General features: G+C 33.3%; 1 protein-coding gene across 4 annotated transcripts in view; it reads left to right on the plus strand.

The window, feature by feature from the left end:
* WDR27 (WD repeat domain 27) overlaps window positions 1-18,234 on the plus strand; it is a 140,896-nt gene that overhangs the window by 11,624 nt on the left and 111,038 nt on the right. For all 4 annotated transcript variants that reach the window (XR_010388472.1, XM_064509299.1, XM_026117313.2 and 1 more), the window contains exons 9-16: window positions 1,085-1,188; window positions 1,615-1,682; window positions 2,624-2,757; window positions 3,279-3,355; window positions 5,980-6,058; window positions 8,407-8,481; window positions 9,746-9,849; window positions 12,776-12,865. Coding sequence is in view for 3 of the 4 variants with exons in the window: in XM_064509299.1 (XP_064365369.1) it covers window positions 1,085-1,188; window positions 1,615-1,682; window positions 2,624-2,757; window positions 3,279-3,355; window positions 5,980-6,058; window positions 8,407-8,481; window positions 9,746-9,849; window positions 12,776-12,865 (731 nt within the window). In the remaining variant the exon portion in view is untranslated. The remainder of the gene's footprint in view (window positions 1-1,084; window positions 1,189-1,614; window positions 1,683-2,623; window positions 2,758-3,278; window positions 3,356-5,979; window positions 6,059-8,406; window positions 8,482-9,745; window positions 9,850-12,775; window positions 12,866-18,234) is intronic.

The raw sequence follows: 18,234 nt of genomic DNA on the forward strand, positions 1-18,234 counted from the left end.
TTCAGAATGGCCTGATAGTGTTGTTTCTAACTTTATAAACAATTCAAAGAAGTCACAAATTAAATCAGTCTCTGATTGCCACACATGAAAGTAGTGCAAACCACAAATAAAACTATACAGAGCACATAGAAGTACTACAAACCAGAAGTAAAGCTGTTTTTTCCAGTCTGCTTTTTAAAATATTGGACTGTTTCTGTTTAAAAAAAGAAAGTATTAAACCATTGTGGTGACTCTTTTCATACCAAGCTTCATCTTTGTATTTTTCCATATCCTTACTTCAACTCTTGTTGTCTCACTTTGCAAGTCAAACTGATAAGTCCACTCATTTTTCCTTGGAAAAATTGTTTGAATATTGAAGTCAGTTTCTATTTACTGTGGCATCAAAACATTTTTATTTTTTGAGAAAGACTACTTATTTTGTTGTAATCATCTCATACTTGATAACATTTTTTTTCTTGAGAGTGGTGATTGAAATTGTAACCATTTAGACTAACTGGTGGTGTTTGTGAACACTGGATTTCATTACATAATTGCAATACTACTACTATACATAGACTCATACAGACATTCCCCATTTGCCTGGCTTTTTATATTGTTTTTTTTCCCTTAGATTATGCTGGTTCTTGTTGTGTGTCATAACTATGTCCAAAAATAGGTAAAGTTCGGTTGCTTTTTGTGCATTCATATTACAGATAATGAAAGTAAGAATATATATGGATTTGCCTCTCTGTTTGAAGTTACACTTTGTGTATGTAGTGCTTTTACTGTATCATCTCCAAACTGTTGTAAACCACAGTAGTTTTTAAAGTATTTTCTCTGCTGTTTTAGAATTGTCATGAGCAATTTTGTGTAATCGAGAATTATGCTCTGTTCTTAGATTTCAAAACTTAACAAAGTTTTGAGTGACATTTTTTACTTCGAGCTACACATTTAAAAATTCTTGCTATACATTAAAAGACCTTTTTTGTTTGGTTTGTTATTTTTGAGGTATTGGAATTGGATAACAGATATTTAAATAAAACAGTTGCTAGGAAAGATTATTTATTGTACTCAAATGCTTTTTCTTTCCTTTTTTTAAAAATAGATTTCCTGCCCTAAATACTAGCTATTTTTGGATAGGAAGCTCCACTGGTTTGTTAATAATTAATTCGTCAAACTTTGAATTAGAAGCTGCTTTATGTTACAAAGGTATGATCATCATATATCTGACTACACCATAATGTGATTGCCCTTCTTTGTTATCTGATATGAATAGTGTAAGAATAAGTTTGTTAAATAGTAGAATACAGTAGAAATAAAAGTTTTTCTCTTTTAAATTGTTTTTTCTAGTTCCTATTTTTGTGTTTTTCTGGCATTGCTAACTTGTCTCAGAAGATGTGCCAGCCCTAGATTTCGGTACTGGCTAGTAATGAACTTTTATCTGATTTAGAATATTAATACAAGGGTTGTTATTCTAGTCTTGCTTTACAATGGGGGTTAAACTAGAAGGATATGCATTGAAGACAGTGGAATTATGGTGGTGTCAGATTAGTGCGAGAAGACGTTTTCTGATTTAGTGGTAGTTCTTTTTCAATGTAAATATACTTTTACAACTTTATACTCTTTTTGGTAAAGATTACAGTGACCTCAGAACTCGATTTGCTGGATCGTGTGCCTTAGCAAGGAAGACAGTTAATGGAAAGGTAAGTATGCAATTTATATACTGATTTAATGAATGTTTAAATTTTCAATTATTTTCAATAAGTATTAATTCTTATGCATTTTGTTTACAGAGTAACATGCACATTTGTTTTGCTTCATGTGAATTACACAAAAGATTTTCTGGAGAGGGTTGGTTCTACTTTATGGAATCTGCTAGTTTTAATAAACACGTAGTTTTAAAGGCCTCACAATTTATCTATTATCAGAAATGATTACCAACAAAAAGATGAATTGGTTTTCATCATGTTTGGAATGCTAGGAACAACAAGTGTGGCAGCAGAGTCACTCTCTTAGGGAAAAACGGTATAAACTTTGTTATACCTTGTTTATTAAGCAAGGATCAGGATGAACTGCTTCCAGATCCTTTTAAGAAATCTGTGAAAATTATTTGAGTTGTGAGAAAATTTATATGGAAAGTCACCAAGGAGCTTCAAGGAAAGGAAAGGCTTTCTTGCTTCTGTACTCCAATTCTGCTGTCACATTTTTTCACAGAACTGAACCGAGTCTAGGCCATGCTTCATATTTAAAGTGGTAATATGTTTTGTTTTAAAGAAGGCTACTGCTTATTCACTCATGTAATTCAGTTCTGAACATGTCTTTCAACCTTTGTCCCATGTGTGCCTCTTTTCTCACAACTCTTACTGCAGAAATACTTCTATTGTAGAAGGTGTTGGGATTTCTGTGAATGTTAGGTATGCAAGCCCATTAAGAAATGTACTTAAAAAGCATAAGCATATGTTTGGAGGACAGCATTATCCACTTTTTACTGTTTAATGCTCTGTAGGAGTAAACCCATGGATATTTTGATATTTTTCAATAATTTCTGTAAATGACACAAAGTGATATCATTGTCCAAATGCTTTGCTGTTAGCACTTAATTTTGAAGTCAGAGGAGTGTTATCTTGTGGTATAATTGCTGCAGGTTTTATGCTTGCTCTCCTCAATGTTTGAAGATATGATTGCAGTGTTGGAGGTTAACCTTGCTGCGTTGGTGAGATCACAGCAGAATGATTTTCTCATATGTGGAAAGGAGAAGACTCTATCAGTTATTGCCAGGTACAGAATAATTTTAAATGTTTTTTTTCTGCAAAGAGTGGGATTATGTATTTTTCTTCCTGACACTGAAATACATCAGGTGGTTTTGTACAGTTCTATTTGTTGACATGCTCTTATTCCATTTGTTTTATTCTCACTGAAAAAAATTTTTGTTGCATTGACTGGGAGAAATCTTGAGGTCACTGACAAACTTAAAATCTACAGCAAAGTGAAGATTTCACTGTTTGTGATGTAATCGCCAGGCAATATTCAGAGAAGCAGGATTTTTACCTGTAAATACAGTGATCAGTGAATCTTGTCTGAGCAGAGGCTTGTCTGTGCTTCTGGGTATCTGAGTTGATAAACTAATCCACTGTGCCTCATTCATTCTCATGAAAGGCTCATTGATGTCATGCAGATACACCCATGCGCACGCGCACTCATGCACACAAATAACTAGAAAAGAAGTTATGAAAATTTTTCCTAATCTGAAACTTTTGTCCTTTGCAATGATTGATTTTTGTGCTTCGTTTTATACTTAGGTGTTCTTTGTTGCCAAATTCTCCACTGTGTAAAGGTTTAAAAAAAAAAGTCAAGGAACCTTCTAGTAAAACACTTGGTAAGTGTAAACCAATCTTTAAATTAATTAATAAATATATATTTTTAGTAACAGTAACTGACTCGCAACTGGCTCATGCCACCTCTAATCAAGATACTGATTCTTGAGTCAAATTATGTGTTGCATTATATTTTTTATTTTTATACTTTATGAAGAAACATTTTGTATCCTAAGTACATATTTATAGTGAAAATTATGGTGATACAGTGTTTTTGTTTCTTTTAAAAACAATCCTCTGAAAACTTTTTATGGCTTTCGAAAGAGTTCAGGAATGTAAAACATTTATGTTTTTCTTAAGTCATTCACTAATTCATCATTTTTCTTTTTTTCATAATATGTAATACATTTTTCTGTATCACTTGTCTTTCCTTTCATAACTTTGCTTATGTTTTTAGGGTAGTTTTATTGTCCTACATAGTTTTTTGTCTATACTCGTAAATGTAGGAAGTTAAGTTTTGCCTCAACTTCTCGCTGTTAGAAATATGTATATATATATGTAAAAAGAAACTGGCCAACTTTGAGTTGCTGTAGAGCACATGTAGCTTCTTTGTCTAGCAACAGTAGAGAAAAGTCCAGAAAGTATCTACAAAATAATTTTTTTCATAACTGCCTTTGTAAAAAGGTGGTACTTTAAAAATGTTTGTTTTTAGAAAACATATAAAATGACTGGCAGGTGTAGACACATAGAAATAATCTAGTTTGCTTATATTGATTATACCTGTTGGACCTGTTAGAATGTCAAAGGTTATATCTTTAGAGTCCAGATGTTTTATGATGTTCTCAGGATGCATCTACACTGTATCTACTAGAATTCCAGACTGCTTCTTACACCCAGCAGTGATATCCATACTACCCCTGTAGACATCTAACACTCAGATAGGTTAGGCACTGCAAAGAAGTCTTATGGTCTCTTAAGACAAGTGATGCTGGGAGCTTCTCAAGAAGGATCCTTTCTTGCCTCACTACAGGTAGAGAAAGGTAGCTGGGACTTTCTGATGATTCCATTCACAGCATTGTGCCCAAGAGATTGCTACCAATGAATCTGAGGCTTTTCTCTGGGAATATCAATAAGATTTCCCCCTTACCCCATTGATTTACTTAGGGTGTTTCTACTGATTGAAGTGTTTGTATTTAGTTTTGGGCTGGAGCTGCCCTCCAGGCTTCTCAGTACAGCAGTGCAGATGCAGCCATTATTAATGACTTCTCAAGCCACATAAAACCCAAACATTTTTGTGTACCTGTCAGCCAGTTTGTTAATGGTCATTATATATATTCCACAGAAAATCTAATATGTGAATACGTTACAGCTAATGCATGTAAAGTCTAAGCATGAAATAGGCAACTATAAAACACACTCGTGAATTAATGATGAAAAACGTTCCTCAGAGCAATATTCTTATTAATTCAAAGTTTGGAGAGGTTTCTATTCATTGATATTCTTGGGAGAGGGATCCCTCCCTCCATAAAGACTTAGATCTAGAATCATAGTCCTGGATCTTAAGAGTCATATCTGTATAGTCTGTGGCAATTAACAGAATGAATCAGGACATGTTCGCTACTTATTTTTGACAACTTAATTGTTTTTTTTGTAGAATATCAGCAATAAACAGTATATTGCCCTGTTCTATGTGTCATACAAATGAGACCATCACAAAGCATATGATGAGGTTTTCATACTAACTTAATTTGGTGATGAAAGAAAGATTATTAGGGAATTTGACTTTCGACATGGTACCTGAAGACTGATTGTCGGTGAGATAACCCGCTACCTGACAACTGTCTCTTTGAATTTCACTTAGAGTTGCTCAGAGTTAAGGAAAAGTATAAGTGAGAGATTTTCAAGTACTTGGAAAAAAGCCAGAGCGACTCTTGTCTACTTAGCGAGGCATTTTCAGTGTGAAATTTCTGTTACGTCCTAAGCTGAAGTCTTAAATGAATCTACAGTAGACAGTTTTGGCATAACCTCCTTTAATTTTCTTTTTTTTTGTGCAAAGAAATCCATGCCTGCCTTATGTTTTTAAGCATTTGGGCTCATTAAGCAAATTTATCAAAGACCACATAATGTGAGGTACTTTCTTATTTTCCAGTGTCTTACTTTCTGTGCTGACCTGTAGCAGTATGGTATGAGCACTTAGACTGGTTACGGATGATATAAAGAAATTCCATGATGGTGCGTCACCAAACACTTGCTTAGCGTGAGACAAGCAAAGGAAAGGAAGTTTAATGTTTGCTCTAATAAAATTGTTCCAGAGAGATGGCAATTAACCATCTTACACCAAATATTCCCTGCAAGATTTATTTCTGAGGTTGGAGTGAAGACATAACTATCATTGTTTTTAATGAGTGCCATAGAACATGTAGACCTAATATATAAACATGTTACTTTTAAGCAAGAATTTGCCATATGCTTCATGATTTGCCCTGTAGATAGTTGCTCTGCAGAACAACAGTTCGTATTTCTTTACTCATTAACTGTTGTTTTAGAGTAGTTGGTCTTTAATGCCTTTTGCAACATCAGGAGACAGCAACTATTGTACTAGTTTAAAAAAAAGTATTTTGTCATAATTTGCAAAAATATAATGTTAAGAAAACACTGTAATGCAAATTAAATTATTTTGCTACAGGAGTGAAAAGCACAGTGAAAGACCAACCATTGGTTTTCCAGAGGAAAGTTAAGTCATCAGGTTATGCAACAGCACCACAGTGAGTAGATACAGTACTAATTTATCTGTTTTACTGGTGTGTTATAGTACTGTGCAGTATTTCTTTTATTATCACATAATAGAGCCATGCAGTGTTGCCACTTTTAAATTAATGACCCATGAAAAATAGATATGATGTTATGAAACAAAATCTGTTAAAAATATGAGCCCAATTAACTTTTTCTCTTGTTCTTTCCATACAGAGCATACTCAGATTAGCACAGATAGAAGTATGCCTTTTACTTCCTCTCAGACAGCAACTGAGATGGGGCATGTTACAATAGTCTCAGCTGTAAAAGCTCTCTTTCTTGGTGTGGTCTTACCTTCGAGGAACCTTCTCTTTTGTTTTTAGGAACTTTGGATCACTTTTTTGAAAGCTTTCTGTAACTTTACCTGTGTTCCTTGACAACTTGCAAAAGTTTCTCTTGGGATGGAGAGCTCATTCAGATGAAATGAGCAGTGTGGTGCTAATGGTCCTCAGAGGAATGGAAACTTTTTGTCAGTGTCTCAGAGATCAAGGTGGTTCCCAGACAAGGCATTTCATTTTTGGTAGAGATTGTGATAGACAATACCATCCTTGTGTATTACATTTATTATGCCCTTGTTTACTGTATTTATTACATCATAAATAGAATGGTGCAAGCTGTTGTATGAGAACTTACCCTTACTTTTGATGCAGGTGGATGTTGGAACTGAGACATCAAGAATCAGTTCTTACCTGCCAGTAATACACTTCCTGAGTACCTTTAGAGTGATCTGATGAAAGGTTGCTTACGTTTACATTTTTAGACTGCTAGTGAGAGCTGTGCTTTTATATTCTGAGAACAACCTTTTGAGACTGGGACACCTCAAAATAGATTTAATCATTTTGAAGTGATGGACCCTTTATCTCTGGGGCACATGACTCTTAAATGTGTTGAATATGTTCCTGATTCTGAGAACAGACAGACTCATTTGAGTCTTCTCTCCAGTTCCTCTAATCCTAAAAGCCTTGAGGGAGATAAGATGCACATGAGCACTGAGCTCCCTTAGGTCAAGAAAGGTGTATCCACCTCACCCCTTACTCTGGTAGAGAGTTCCCTTGTTTTTTCAAACCCACCAGTTAAGCTTTCCTTGAGAACGTGACTAAAATGTTCCCACCAACAAAAGATCAAAGTTACAGTAGAAACTGAGTCTCATTTAAGGACTCTTATGAACTTCCACTCTCCTCTGCTGTGTCCTGCTTATTGTTTTACTTGTTGGATGAGTGTACTTTTTGGTTGTGATTGTCTGCCAGGAGAATGGGATAGTTTCGAGCCGTTCATTAATCCCCCTACACAGTGTTTCCTTTGGAACATCCCAGATTCCTTTCTAACATGGTCTCACACTTCACCTTGAGCAAAAAATCACCTCTGTGTTTTCACCTGGCTTCATACCTGTAAAGACAACGCCATTTTTATACCTCCAGGGTCAAGATATTTTTCTCCTTTTATATTGACAAGATCAAACCCTTTGGAAGGTTGGTCCTGAGTTTATTACTAGCTGAGACATCCATGAAAATGTCAATGTTTAGGCAAAGGCTGTTGCAATGGAAAGTAGGTGGTGTAAAAATCTGATGTGAGATCTTCAAGATGGAATGTCTTTCACTCTATAAGTGGCCTCCATACAGCACAAGCTCTTGCAGGGACCATGCTAAGAAATGTCTCCATTTTTGATATGTATTGTGTTGCCACTGTTGAGATATTTAGAACTATATTTATCAAGAGCAGTTGTCAGAGTGGCTGGACTCGATTTTTCAGGGAATGTGACTGAGAAAGCTATGATAATTCCATTTAAATATAGGAAGGATTGTCTAGGGGAAAGAAAAGCACATTATGACATCATTAGTCCATTTGTTTAGTGCTCATGATAAGGATTCTTCTTGTAGATTGGTACTGCTACATGAAGAACTTGTGCTGCACTTGTTGGCTTTGCATTTTGTTAGCTCAAAACTTACTTTCCAATTTTAGTTGTTTCAACCTTATTTCAAAATTTATATTAGGCATTGTCTCCTACATAGGATGAAATTCTCCTTGTTTCTTTAGTTTTCAGGAGTAAGTATCTGAGGACTTGATATGAAGGGATTTTGACCTGCAAAATGCATTATCCAGCAACTGGCTCACAGACAACAGAACTTAGATGCAAACTGAAGAGTTAGACCATTAGAAAGTTTTCTTGTCATCATTGAATGTGTACATTATCTTACATGCTGACATTAATAGTAAACATAAATAATAAAAGGAAGTAGGATTGTTCTTTGTTTGAAATAAAATACTTCTCTCATGCAGCATTTAATGTTTTACACAGGAGAATCTGTTTTCTTTTTTGTAGAATGACCATGTTTTCTCCAGTTACTAACCTGAAGAAAAATAATGAAGTATCAAGGTGGAAGACCAGTTGTAAATGGTAGGTAATCCAGCAGCTGCAGTAGAGGAGAAAAAATTAAAATGAGGATAAATACAGTCTTACAGTAAATATGATTAGTAGTAGTTTCTCTTGTTGCAACTTCTTACTTAGGAGTATCACTGGAAATAAAAGGCCGTGTTAATTTGCTATAAAATAACTGCAGCAAGTGATTCAAATTATCGAACTCTCTATTACAGGTGATTAACTCTTGTGTATACAAGAAAATATACACATTAATTTTCTTGAGTTTTTGTGAGAGATCTGTTTAATTATTAGAAGCACTAAATGCTCAATATGATTGGAGGCATATTCTCAGAATGTACTTAACATGCAATTCTAGTCACAAGAATTACTGAATAGGGCACAGATAGGCGTAGTGATTTAAGATCATGTCCCTAATTCACCCCTAAAATCATTTATCTTAAGCTAATGCAACCTTACTGTAGATAATGGATTTAAACAGGGTATACGTAATGGTACGGTTTGACCAGTGGACTCATTATCACTGTAGACACAAAGAACTAACGCTTTTTAAGAGCTAACACTTTCACGTTAATTGGTTAGTTATGTTAAAAGAGTAAAAGAGTATTATGCCCATTTTTTCTCTTGAGCCTTTGTCCATGAGTCTTTGTCTATAGAGTCTTTGTTCTATGTAGTGCAGGCATAAAAATAAAGAATAATTAATGCCATCATTTTTATTTTTTTAAAAACTGTTTCTAAAACACTTAATAGCAAAAGGCTAAGTTTTTGTGCAAGAACTATGTTGGACATATTGGCAAGCCCTTAGAAGAACGCTGCAGATGATTTCAAGAATGGTTTGCACTGTATTGTGGTGGGTTAAGCAACTTAGCACTTAAGTACTATTTTTGTTAGTATCTTGTTAGATGGATGATCATTGTAATCCTTGTTTTTACATGAGGAGATATTTTTCATATTGTTTATTGTCACAATGAGGTAGACTTTGTATTCGTTAAGTACTTTTATTAGATAGGTATGCAACTTAAAGTGTTTGGCTTTTTGTAAAAATCTATGTTAATTCATGATTTCTTGAATTTGTAACAGTGATAGGAGTAATTTAAGTATGACAGTTTAATTTATTTTGCCCCTTATCTTGGGTTTAGCATAAGTTTTCAAGGAAAATTTATACAAAACTATTTAGAATAACTTCCCAAACAATATTTATTTCATAACTGAAATAAAAATTTACTGGTTTAAGATCTCTTACTATTTTTCCTTTCTCTTTCTCCGTTTTCCTTCTTTGAAGCAAAAATAAAGAATATCCATTGGAAAGTTCTCCTCCAACCAAATATGAGAAAGAGATATCTGTTGCTTATAAACCAACCCCAATATGCTGCATTCAGTATTCCGGTATGTATAGCATTTATAAGATGTACTGTTGTCTCAGTGTACAGAAAGAAAAAATTTGCATGAGAGGATTTAGTTAGGCCACAGATTTACTAGGCAAACTTCTTTACTACCCACAAAACTCTCTGGCAATACAGTCTGATCATAATTTTTCAACTTGCAAAGCCATGCGAGCTGCTAACTCATGTGCAAAAGGGTTCTAATTCTTCTCTGATTTTACCTCTCTCTTGCTTTTTGACTCATTCTAAGATTTTCCTACCACATCTTGAAAATAAACAGTCTAACAGCTTCTTTCACTAAGAAAGTTTGTTTTCTAAAAAATTTACTTAGCATCATCAAGGTTAATAAAAGCTGAAGTTCTGTTTCAAAAGAATCAGAATATTCCTATTTCTCATATAAAGTTTATTCAGTCTTTATATATTAAAACTGTAAAAAAGAATTTTTGAATATAGTCCAGAGAATTATATTTTTCTTAAATATTTTGGAGAAGTGAGTCATGTCTGAAGTTTGGTCATCCCTAATCCGTATGAATATTATCATACAGAAAGAGCTTCAGATTAACAGTCAAATGGATCACCAAGTGTATACTTATTTATGTTAAAGCACGCTATTTTCAAAGTGTTTAAAAATGCGAATCTTTGTAAGTATTGTTTGGGGACAAGAATAGTTTTCATCTTGAAGAAATAAAATCAACTTAGATTCAGTCAAAAGCTTTTCCAAAACGTCTACTAGCCATAAATTTTCCCTATAGACCTGGAAGAATTTTTTTTTCAATGTTCATGAAAGAAATCAATTACAGAAAGCTTATTTCTAGGAATGTTATGTGACCTTAGAAGTAAAGATTCTTTTTAGAAAAAAGCGACACTGTAGTTTTGATAATACATTTTTAGCATAAATTTTCTCTCAGTTATTCTGAGGAAGGGACATCTCTCTCACGCCATCCCCCTGGAGATCTGAACAGCCCCAGTTTAGCAAAATAAAGTTAAAAAAAATGCAGTTTGTTTCCCTGAAGTAAAAAATCATATTGTTGCAAGCTTGTAAAGAACTGTTGTAGTATGTGTTGCCAGATGGTTCCTAGCTTTACATTATAACTTCTGTTGCAAATTTGCAACTTGAAATTCAACATTTTCAAGTGGTCTTTGTAAACTATGAATCAGAATAATATTTATGTGCATCTTTAAACATAGTAGAAAGAAAATTAAATAGAAAGCTTAAGTAAAAACATAATAGAAAGAAAATTAAATAAAAGGCTTAAGTAAGTGAGGTTGTAAAGTTGCACTATGGAGTTAATGCAAACCCTCTTGGATTTAATAAACATCCTGTTGAAGCAGTGGAGGTGTTGTGATGTATGACTGGTTGCTCTGTATTAGAAAACAGAGTTTTCCTGAGGATTTGAGATGATTTTCCATTAAACAAACCTCCCAAATTATAAGCAAAGTGATTTTCTCACATTCTCTATGCACAAGAAGGTTTATGTACTATTAATTGTGTGTGTGGTCACTTACCTGATATGCTTACCAACCAGGTCTCATGCTCAGTTGATACATATTCTCATAACCTTAGGGAATGGGGGAAAATCTGAGGAAGAGCACTACTCTTTAGTTCAAAGATTCCATACCTTTGAGTTCGTGGGGCCTACATTTTTTTGAGTATTTTGTCCTGGGCTAGTTCTCCTATTTTTGTGAAGAAAATATTTAAAAGCATTGTTTAGTATGTGCAAGTACTAGTATTTGGAGAAGGAAATCAACTGAAATATTGCTGGTCAGATAAAATCAAAAATATTTTTATAAGGCAGTTCTTTGCAATTCTACTATACTGATGTATTTAGTAATCGATAACATAAAAGAAGATTCTAGAATGCTTCTTTTTAACATACACTTCTACCTCATTCTGTGTATAACTTTTTTTAATTCACTTTTTATAGATGGCTCTCAGAGACCAGAAATATAGTTCTCTTATCTGTTTATATAGTCCTAATTCATTTATTTGGAAAAAAATGTGTTGTTGTGTGGAATATAGAATTCTGAAACTGCAAGGTGGATGGTACTTGGGTAGTGGATAGCAGACAGTATCTTTGGTGAATAAAGGGGTAAGCATGCCTTATGTTCCTTCTCCCTTTGCACAGATGCTCAGGAGCTTTATGAAAGGGGTGCTCAAGATACCTCTTTCAAAAATTACTTTTCACAGTGGACCTAATAGCGCTGATCTGAATTCTGAACTTTCATTTCTTTCCTTTCTGTCCCTTTTATCTTCTCTCTCTCTGCCCTACCTTTCCATTTTCCCATTGGTTTGTTTATTTGTTTGCTCTTATATTATCCTCGTATTTTTTCAGGGAAATTATTTGAGTGAACAATTAAATTTCCCAAACCAATGCAATTAGGTAAACATTAAGGCACTATCCCATCAGTGTGTACCCCTGCTAATTACTGAGACAAATGAATAATCTGACTGCACTTGGATAGTTCTTAGGATTACTTTATGAAGCTGAGAAGAAATTTATCTTCGTTATGAAGTGATCCAGAATACTTAATATGTGCTTTTTATTCTGATACATATGAAAATGCAGTGTAATTTTAACATGAAGATATACAGAAATGAATGAAAGCCAGGAAGTAGATTAGTATGGCTGCTGAATATTTCTGCACTTAAATTTTTCGGGAGCGTTTTGTAAAAACTGAATTTCTGCCTTGTGATGAATAACTGATGTGAGAATATGTCAAGACAACAAGAAAAGTACTGTGTACAGATTCCTACAAAGTTCTGAAACACGAGTTGTTTGTGGTGCTCACACAAAGAATGTGTTAAACAAGTGAAATGAATATTTCAAGTGTTTTGTTGTAGTGACATATGTGACTCTTATGATTTAAAGAAACTACATATTAAATCCTTTTTGCTTTCAAACATAAATCATTAGATGATCTCCTTATAGGGAATGGAGAGCTGCTGGCTTGCGGCCTGGCTGACAAATCTGTACTGGTATTTGATTCCAACCTTACTGATACGCGAGCTGTTTTTTCAGGTAAATTTATTAATTACATTTTTAAAGAATAGCATATAATTATGAGTTTAGCCTATAATGGCATATTAATGGAAAGATCCCACTTACGTCACCTTGAAAAGAAATGGCGATCCTTCTCTCTCAGAATGTAGAAGTTATTTCTCTGACTGGTTAATTTTGTTCTAGACTTAAACTGCCTTCCAGTTTTCTGTGTTTCTCAGTTTCCTGGGTGATAAATAATAGTAATGTATCATGATATATATTGCAATATGCATTGTGTCTGTGTATAGTACAATAATTAAATATAAATAATAAAGGCAATATATTGCAATCATAATGTATATTATTACAGTAATACATTGTAATAGATGATTAGCCAAAAATTTGACAATGGGATTGGTCAATAGTGCATTTGGGTTGCAGCTCCAGACTTCTGAAGAATAATTATTTGAAATGAAAGGGACTATTCCTATGGAGAAATCCATGGCTAGAAAAGTGTACACATGTGCTAAATATTTAATATTATAAATGAACATTTTTTTTAAAAAAAAGACTTCTGAATTTCTACAAACAATCTGTAGTATTGCACATAACAGTAAATGTTATGACTTAAAAAAGTCATATAGTAGGACTGATTTACTGTGAAGTTTATAATGCAAAATGACGGCTGTTTATGAAGAGACCTTACCAAGTATAAAAAGAAAGTATTTACAATTATTTGAGAACATCATTATTTCTAAGCAAATATTCTGAAAGCTGACTTCTGAAAACTGTCATTTTTCACAAAGTAATTTTTATTATATTATGTAGAAGCAGCCATGGAAAAAGGCAGTATCAATGGAAAAATTACAAAACACCTGATACTAATGCTATTGATACTTGTGATATGCACTATTAAAAAAAATACTATTAAGAAGCTCGTCAGTTTATTTTACAGATTAAAATATCATCTTGTTCTTTTAATTACTGTTATCCTTGAATGAAAGGAATACTGCCATTCTTTAAATTCACATCTACTATTTTGTACGACATTTCTATATGAGAAAGTCATGTCTCACAGACTGCAATATTAATGGACTTCTCAAGTCTATAGCAGCCAGTTCTGGAAAGCTATGTTGTGGTTCAAATTAAGTTAATCAGTCTACTAATTCTACAATGTAAGAAATTTAATTTCTTTAACAGTTTAATTCTTTAACATAAGAAATTGCACTGATGAAACCAATGGATTTGGCTTTTGCTAGATTGTAGTTTTCAAACATGAGAAATAGCACAATATTTATTGAGGCAAATCCAAGATATTTTCCGTAATTGAAATCAAACCCTCGGCAAAGGCCAGATTGCAGGGAGAAAAGAGACAGTATCGTGCATCACCTTATATATGGGCTTTGATTTTCTTTCTGCTTTTAGCAGTGCCTTTTTAGCTGACAGACAGCAGTTCTGTTATTGTCAGAATGTGCCTGATTTGCAGATTCATTGCCATTTGGTGTGCTTTGTAGTTTTGATTTTTTTCTTAAATAACAAAACTTCATGTTATCCTCAGAACAAGTATTTCTAATGCTGAAGTGTTATGTCTAACAGTGTGCACAGCAAGATCAAGTCCTCAGCTTGTAAACTTCTGTTTTACTCAGGATCATTAAAAAAAAAAATCCCATAATCTTTGAAATGGCTGACATGTTCTGCATGGTTTGTGGCCACTAATGAAGATATTACTCATTACTCATATTTTCCTTTGTGGGGAGAAATTGATGAAATTGTGGGCAGGGTAATAAGGTCTTTTTTTGGTGCAATAGCAAATGCATAAACTTCTACAAATGCTTTTCTTCATATATCACCAACTAATTTCAGCAAATTTATTGTGCAAGTCACATAAACTGCAGCCAGAAACAGTGCTTTGAGGTCTTATTAACTTATTTTTGTTACTTAGGTAGTACTGGAACAAAAGCAGTAATTTTGTCTGAAGGGACTCTATATATCTGAAATATATTTAACAGTACTCAACTCATTGTTTTATAAGTTCAATATTTATAAAAAATGCATTTAGCCAAAAAGAGATCAAAATTATTTATTCCCTTCCCTTACCTGTGTATCTATGAAAAAATGGTATAGCACTGCTATAGTGTTTGGAACCTAGTGGCTTAACAAAACTATGCCCAAAGAATAGTAATGCTCTTTTAGATCATTAGCACACTTTTCTTAAGTAATCTGAAAAAGCTGTGATATATATGACTTTCAAGAACCTAAAAAGTTGATTTTTATAGAAGGGCTGCTCTGAACTTGAAGTTGGACATAACTCTTGCAAAATGATTCCATGAGGCTGTAAATTACCACTGTACCATATAAGTTCTGTCTGTCTACTGCAGGTCCAGCTTCTCTTTATGTGAAGCACTATCAAAAGTCAGACATAGGCTGGTTTTGCTTGACTGCATATGGAGATTTTGTGCTGCAGAAAGTGACATTTTGCTTTCTTGGATATTTTTTCACAGGAGTTTAGTTTTTATTCTGGCTTCATTGTTCTTGCACTGGCAATAGTTGGCTTGTATCTTTGTTTCATCTCAGGGAAAGCTGTTAGTTTCGTTGATGTTAACGCATCTTTACCTCCATATACTTGCTACATACCAAATAATGCCTAAGGAATGACTTCATTTGGTACTGGCATTAACACAAAACATGAACTTTAATACAAAAAATATAGATCTAAATAGATATATTTTAAAGAAAAAAGGTTAGAATAAAGATGTTTCTACATCTGAAGGAAAACTTTAGTTGATATTACTCTCTAAATCATAAAGGAATCAGTACTTTCTTAGGTTTTGAGACATTATTAGCTAAAGGCTTTCTCTTTCTATGAGATATAATCACATGATTTTATAAGATGTGTTTTAAAGTATATTGCTTAACACACAGAGTGCAGATTCCTATGCTAATTCAGGCAGAGCTGCCTAAAATACTGCAGTACTCTGCAAATGCAAACTAATTTTTTATGATGAGGAGAGGAAAATGACCTGCACCAAACTTCATGCTATTACAGAGAAGCTGTTTCTGGTGCCAATACTTATGTGTCAAGTACTAGTTTGTCTTACCTTTAAAAAATATGTTTTATCACTAAACTGTTTTACTAATGATTGGCTTTGCTCTATTAGTGTTTATCTTTTTTCCTTATGATGCACAGTATGAAAAGATTTGTAAACCACATCCTACTTCAAGCCCTTCAGTAAGCGCAAGAATGCAAGCTGCACTGTGTTTGCAGTTCTTGTCAAAAACAGCATAAATATGAAGCTGTAAGATACTATAGGGTGGTAGGAACTTCAGATCATCTGTTGTGTGCTTATTTAATTCACAGAGTTCTTCCTGGACAGTTTGAATTATCAGCAAATCTGCTATGAATTACCATCCATAATAAATGCATTTCCTTTTATTAAAAACATGATGAATGACTCTAATTCAGAGTTTAAATCAGTAGTAATGTAAAATTTCTTCTTTTTTTTGAAGAAAAGGCAATGTATCATTTTGGTTAAATTTGAAGGTAGCATGAGCTTCTGAATATATGTGATTATTTGAAAACACATTTTCATAATGCATCACAGAGGAGTGGTATAACAAAAGCAGTTGTGTTATAAGCCTAACGTATTCACTTTTGTTAGCTGAAGTGATCAGTTAGAGTTGAAGCAGTTCTGCATTCCTCTTCAGTGTTGGCTCTCTAGGTGCCTGTGCCTTATTGTGAAGTGCAGGTAAATGCTGACCAGCTTTAAAAGGGTTACAGCTAGCATGGCCCTTTTGAAGAATTTCTACAGAGCTGGTTGCTGTCCTTCTCAATGTGTTTCAGGAATGGGGAACCCTCAGTAAAGACTGTTTTGAAGCTTACTGGCCTCTTGCAAGCCAGCTGGCATCATCTTCACTGTGCTTTGGGACTGGGGGATCTGGAGTGCAGAGATTTTAAGCTTTTTGCATTGGTTTTCCAATTTTCCAAACCTCGGATTTTCCTAGTTTCTCATGTTTCTTACCACTTTGAAAAACTATTTTGTATATTCTGATAAGTATTTTTTTTCCTTTTTTTTGCATGCAGATAGTTCAAGGCTTCCAAATGTTTTTGTGAAACCAAAGCCCCAAAATAATCCCTTTGCCTTGAGAATAAATAGTGGCAGTGAAATTATACTTGAAAGATTATGCTGTGTAGTGTGAAAAGAAAATAAGAGTTTATAATAGGCATGCTGTTTTAACCAGAAATCATAATGTTTTCTATATATTTCATTATTTACTTAGTACTGATAAATGTACCTATGCAGTACTTCAGCAATTTTCTGATGAAAATGTTATAGGTCTTTTGTAATTGGGAATTAAAGTTTCTTGTTTATAAGCCTTCTAATGGATACATGTTATCGGAGAAAGCTTTAATTGCTGAGATAAATTACAGGATAGGCTAATCAATTTAAAATAATTTAAATATTTTATATAAAAAGTTGAGTAAAAAAGAGAAAATGTGCACAAGAGGGCAGCATAAGCACTTTGAATGTTTTAAGGTTAGGTGAAATACTTTAGGTTGAGATCTGACAATGTGGACAAATTAGGAGAGTAATATGGGCAAAAGGATGTTAATTACGTGTGACATTTTCTTCTTTTTTTGAACTTTTTGGTCAGCATCAAAATAATGTTAGGTTATAAATGAGTAAATTAATAATTTTAACTTCTAGATGGTATTTCTGGCTTTTGAAGTTTTCTCTTTGCAAGTTTCCCATCTTTTTATTACCTGTATGACACCAACATATTGATCAGACAACTGTTTGATTCTTGCAGAAACTTTTTGTTATTAAGAGGAATTATAGAACTTTAACTTTACTTATCTGTTTTAACTAATGAGGCAGTCCTGCATAAGCTGCTGTAGTGGCAGTTTTGTTGTGTTTTTACAACAACAGTAGCTTAGTAATAACAATCTAATGAATAAAATGAAAAAATATATTGCAACTACTTGAAAGATCTTAAATGTTTTCCACAGTCTATTTTTTAATATACTAACATTGAGTTTTATTACAATGTAATACTCAAATTATCTGTTCTTTTCTTTTGAGTAATACTATATTTTTGCTTAAAACTGTTTTTTTAATTTATTCTTCTAAAATATGAATGTCTGTAAAAGATGTGTCCTTTACTCTTACATTTGTTAGAATTCTTTCATATGAACTCCCTTATAACAATGGAGGCAATGTCATACAAATGAATATGATTGTTCAGATAGAATAATTTGACATTTCTCTGACCTTATTTAATTATGTGAAGTTTGATTATTAAAATGAGAGACATTTTTCAATATTTTTGGTGGAAGAAAAAAATCAATTAATACTTTACTTTTACCTATTTTAATCCAACCATTTGAAACATATATTTAAATTATATTT

This window comes from Dromaius novaehollandiae, chromosome 3, assembly GCF_036370855.1.
Source record: "Dromaius novaehollandiae isolate bDroNov1 chromosome 3, bDroNov1.hap1, whole genome shotgun sequence".
In the NCBI taxonomy this organism is placed as follows: domain Eukaryota; kingdom Metazoa; phylum Chordata; class Aves; order Casuariiformes; family Dromaiidae; genus Dromaius; species Dromaius novaehollandiae.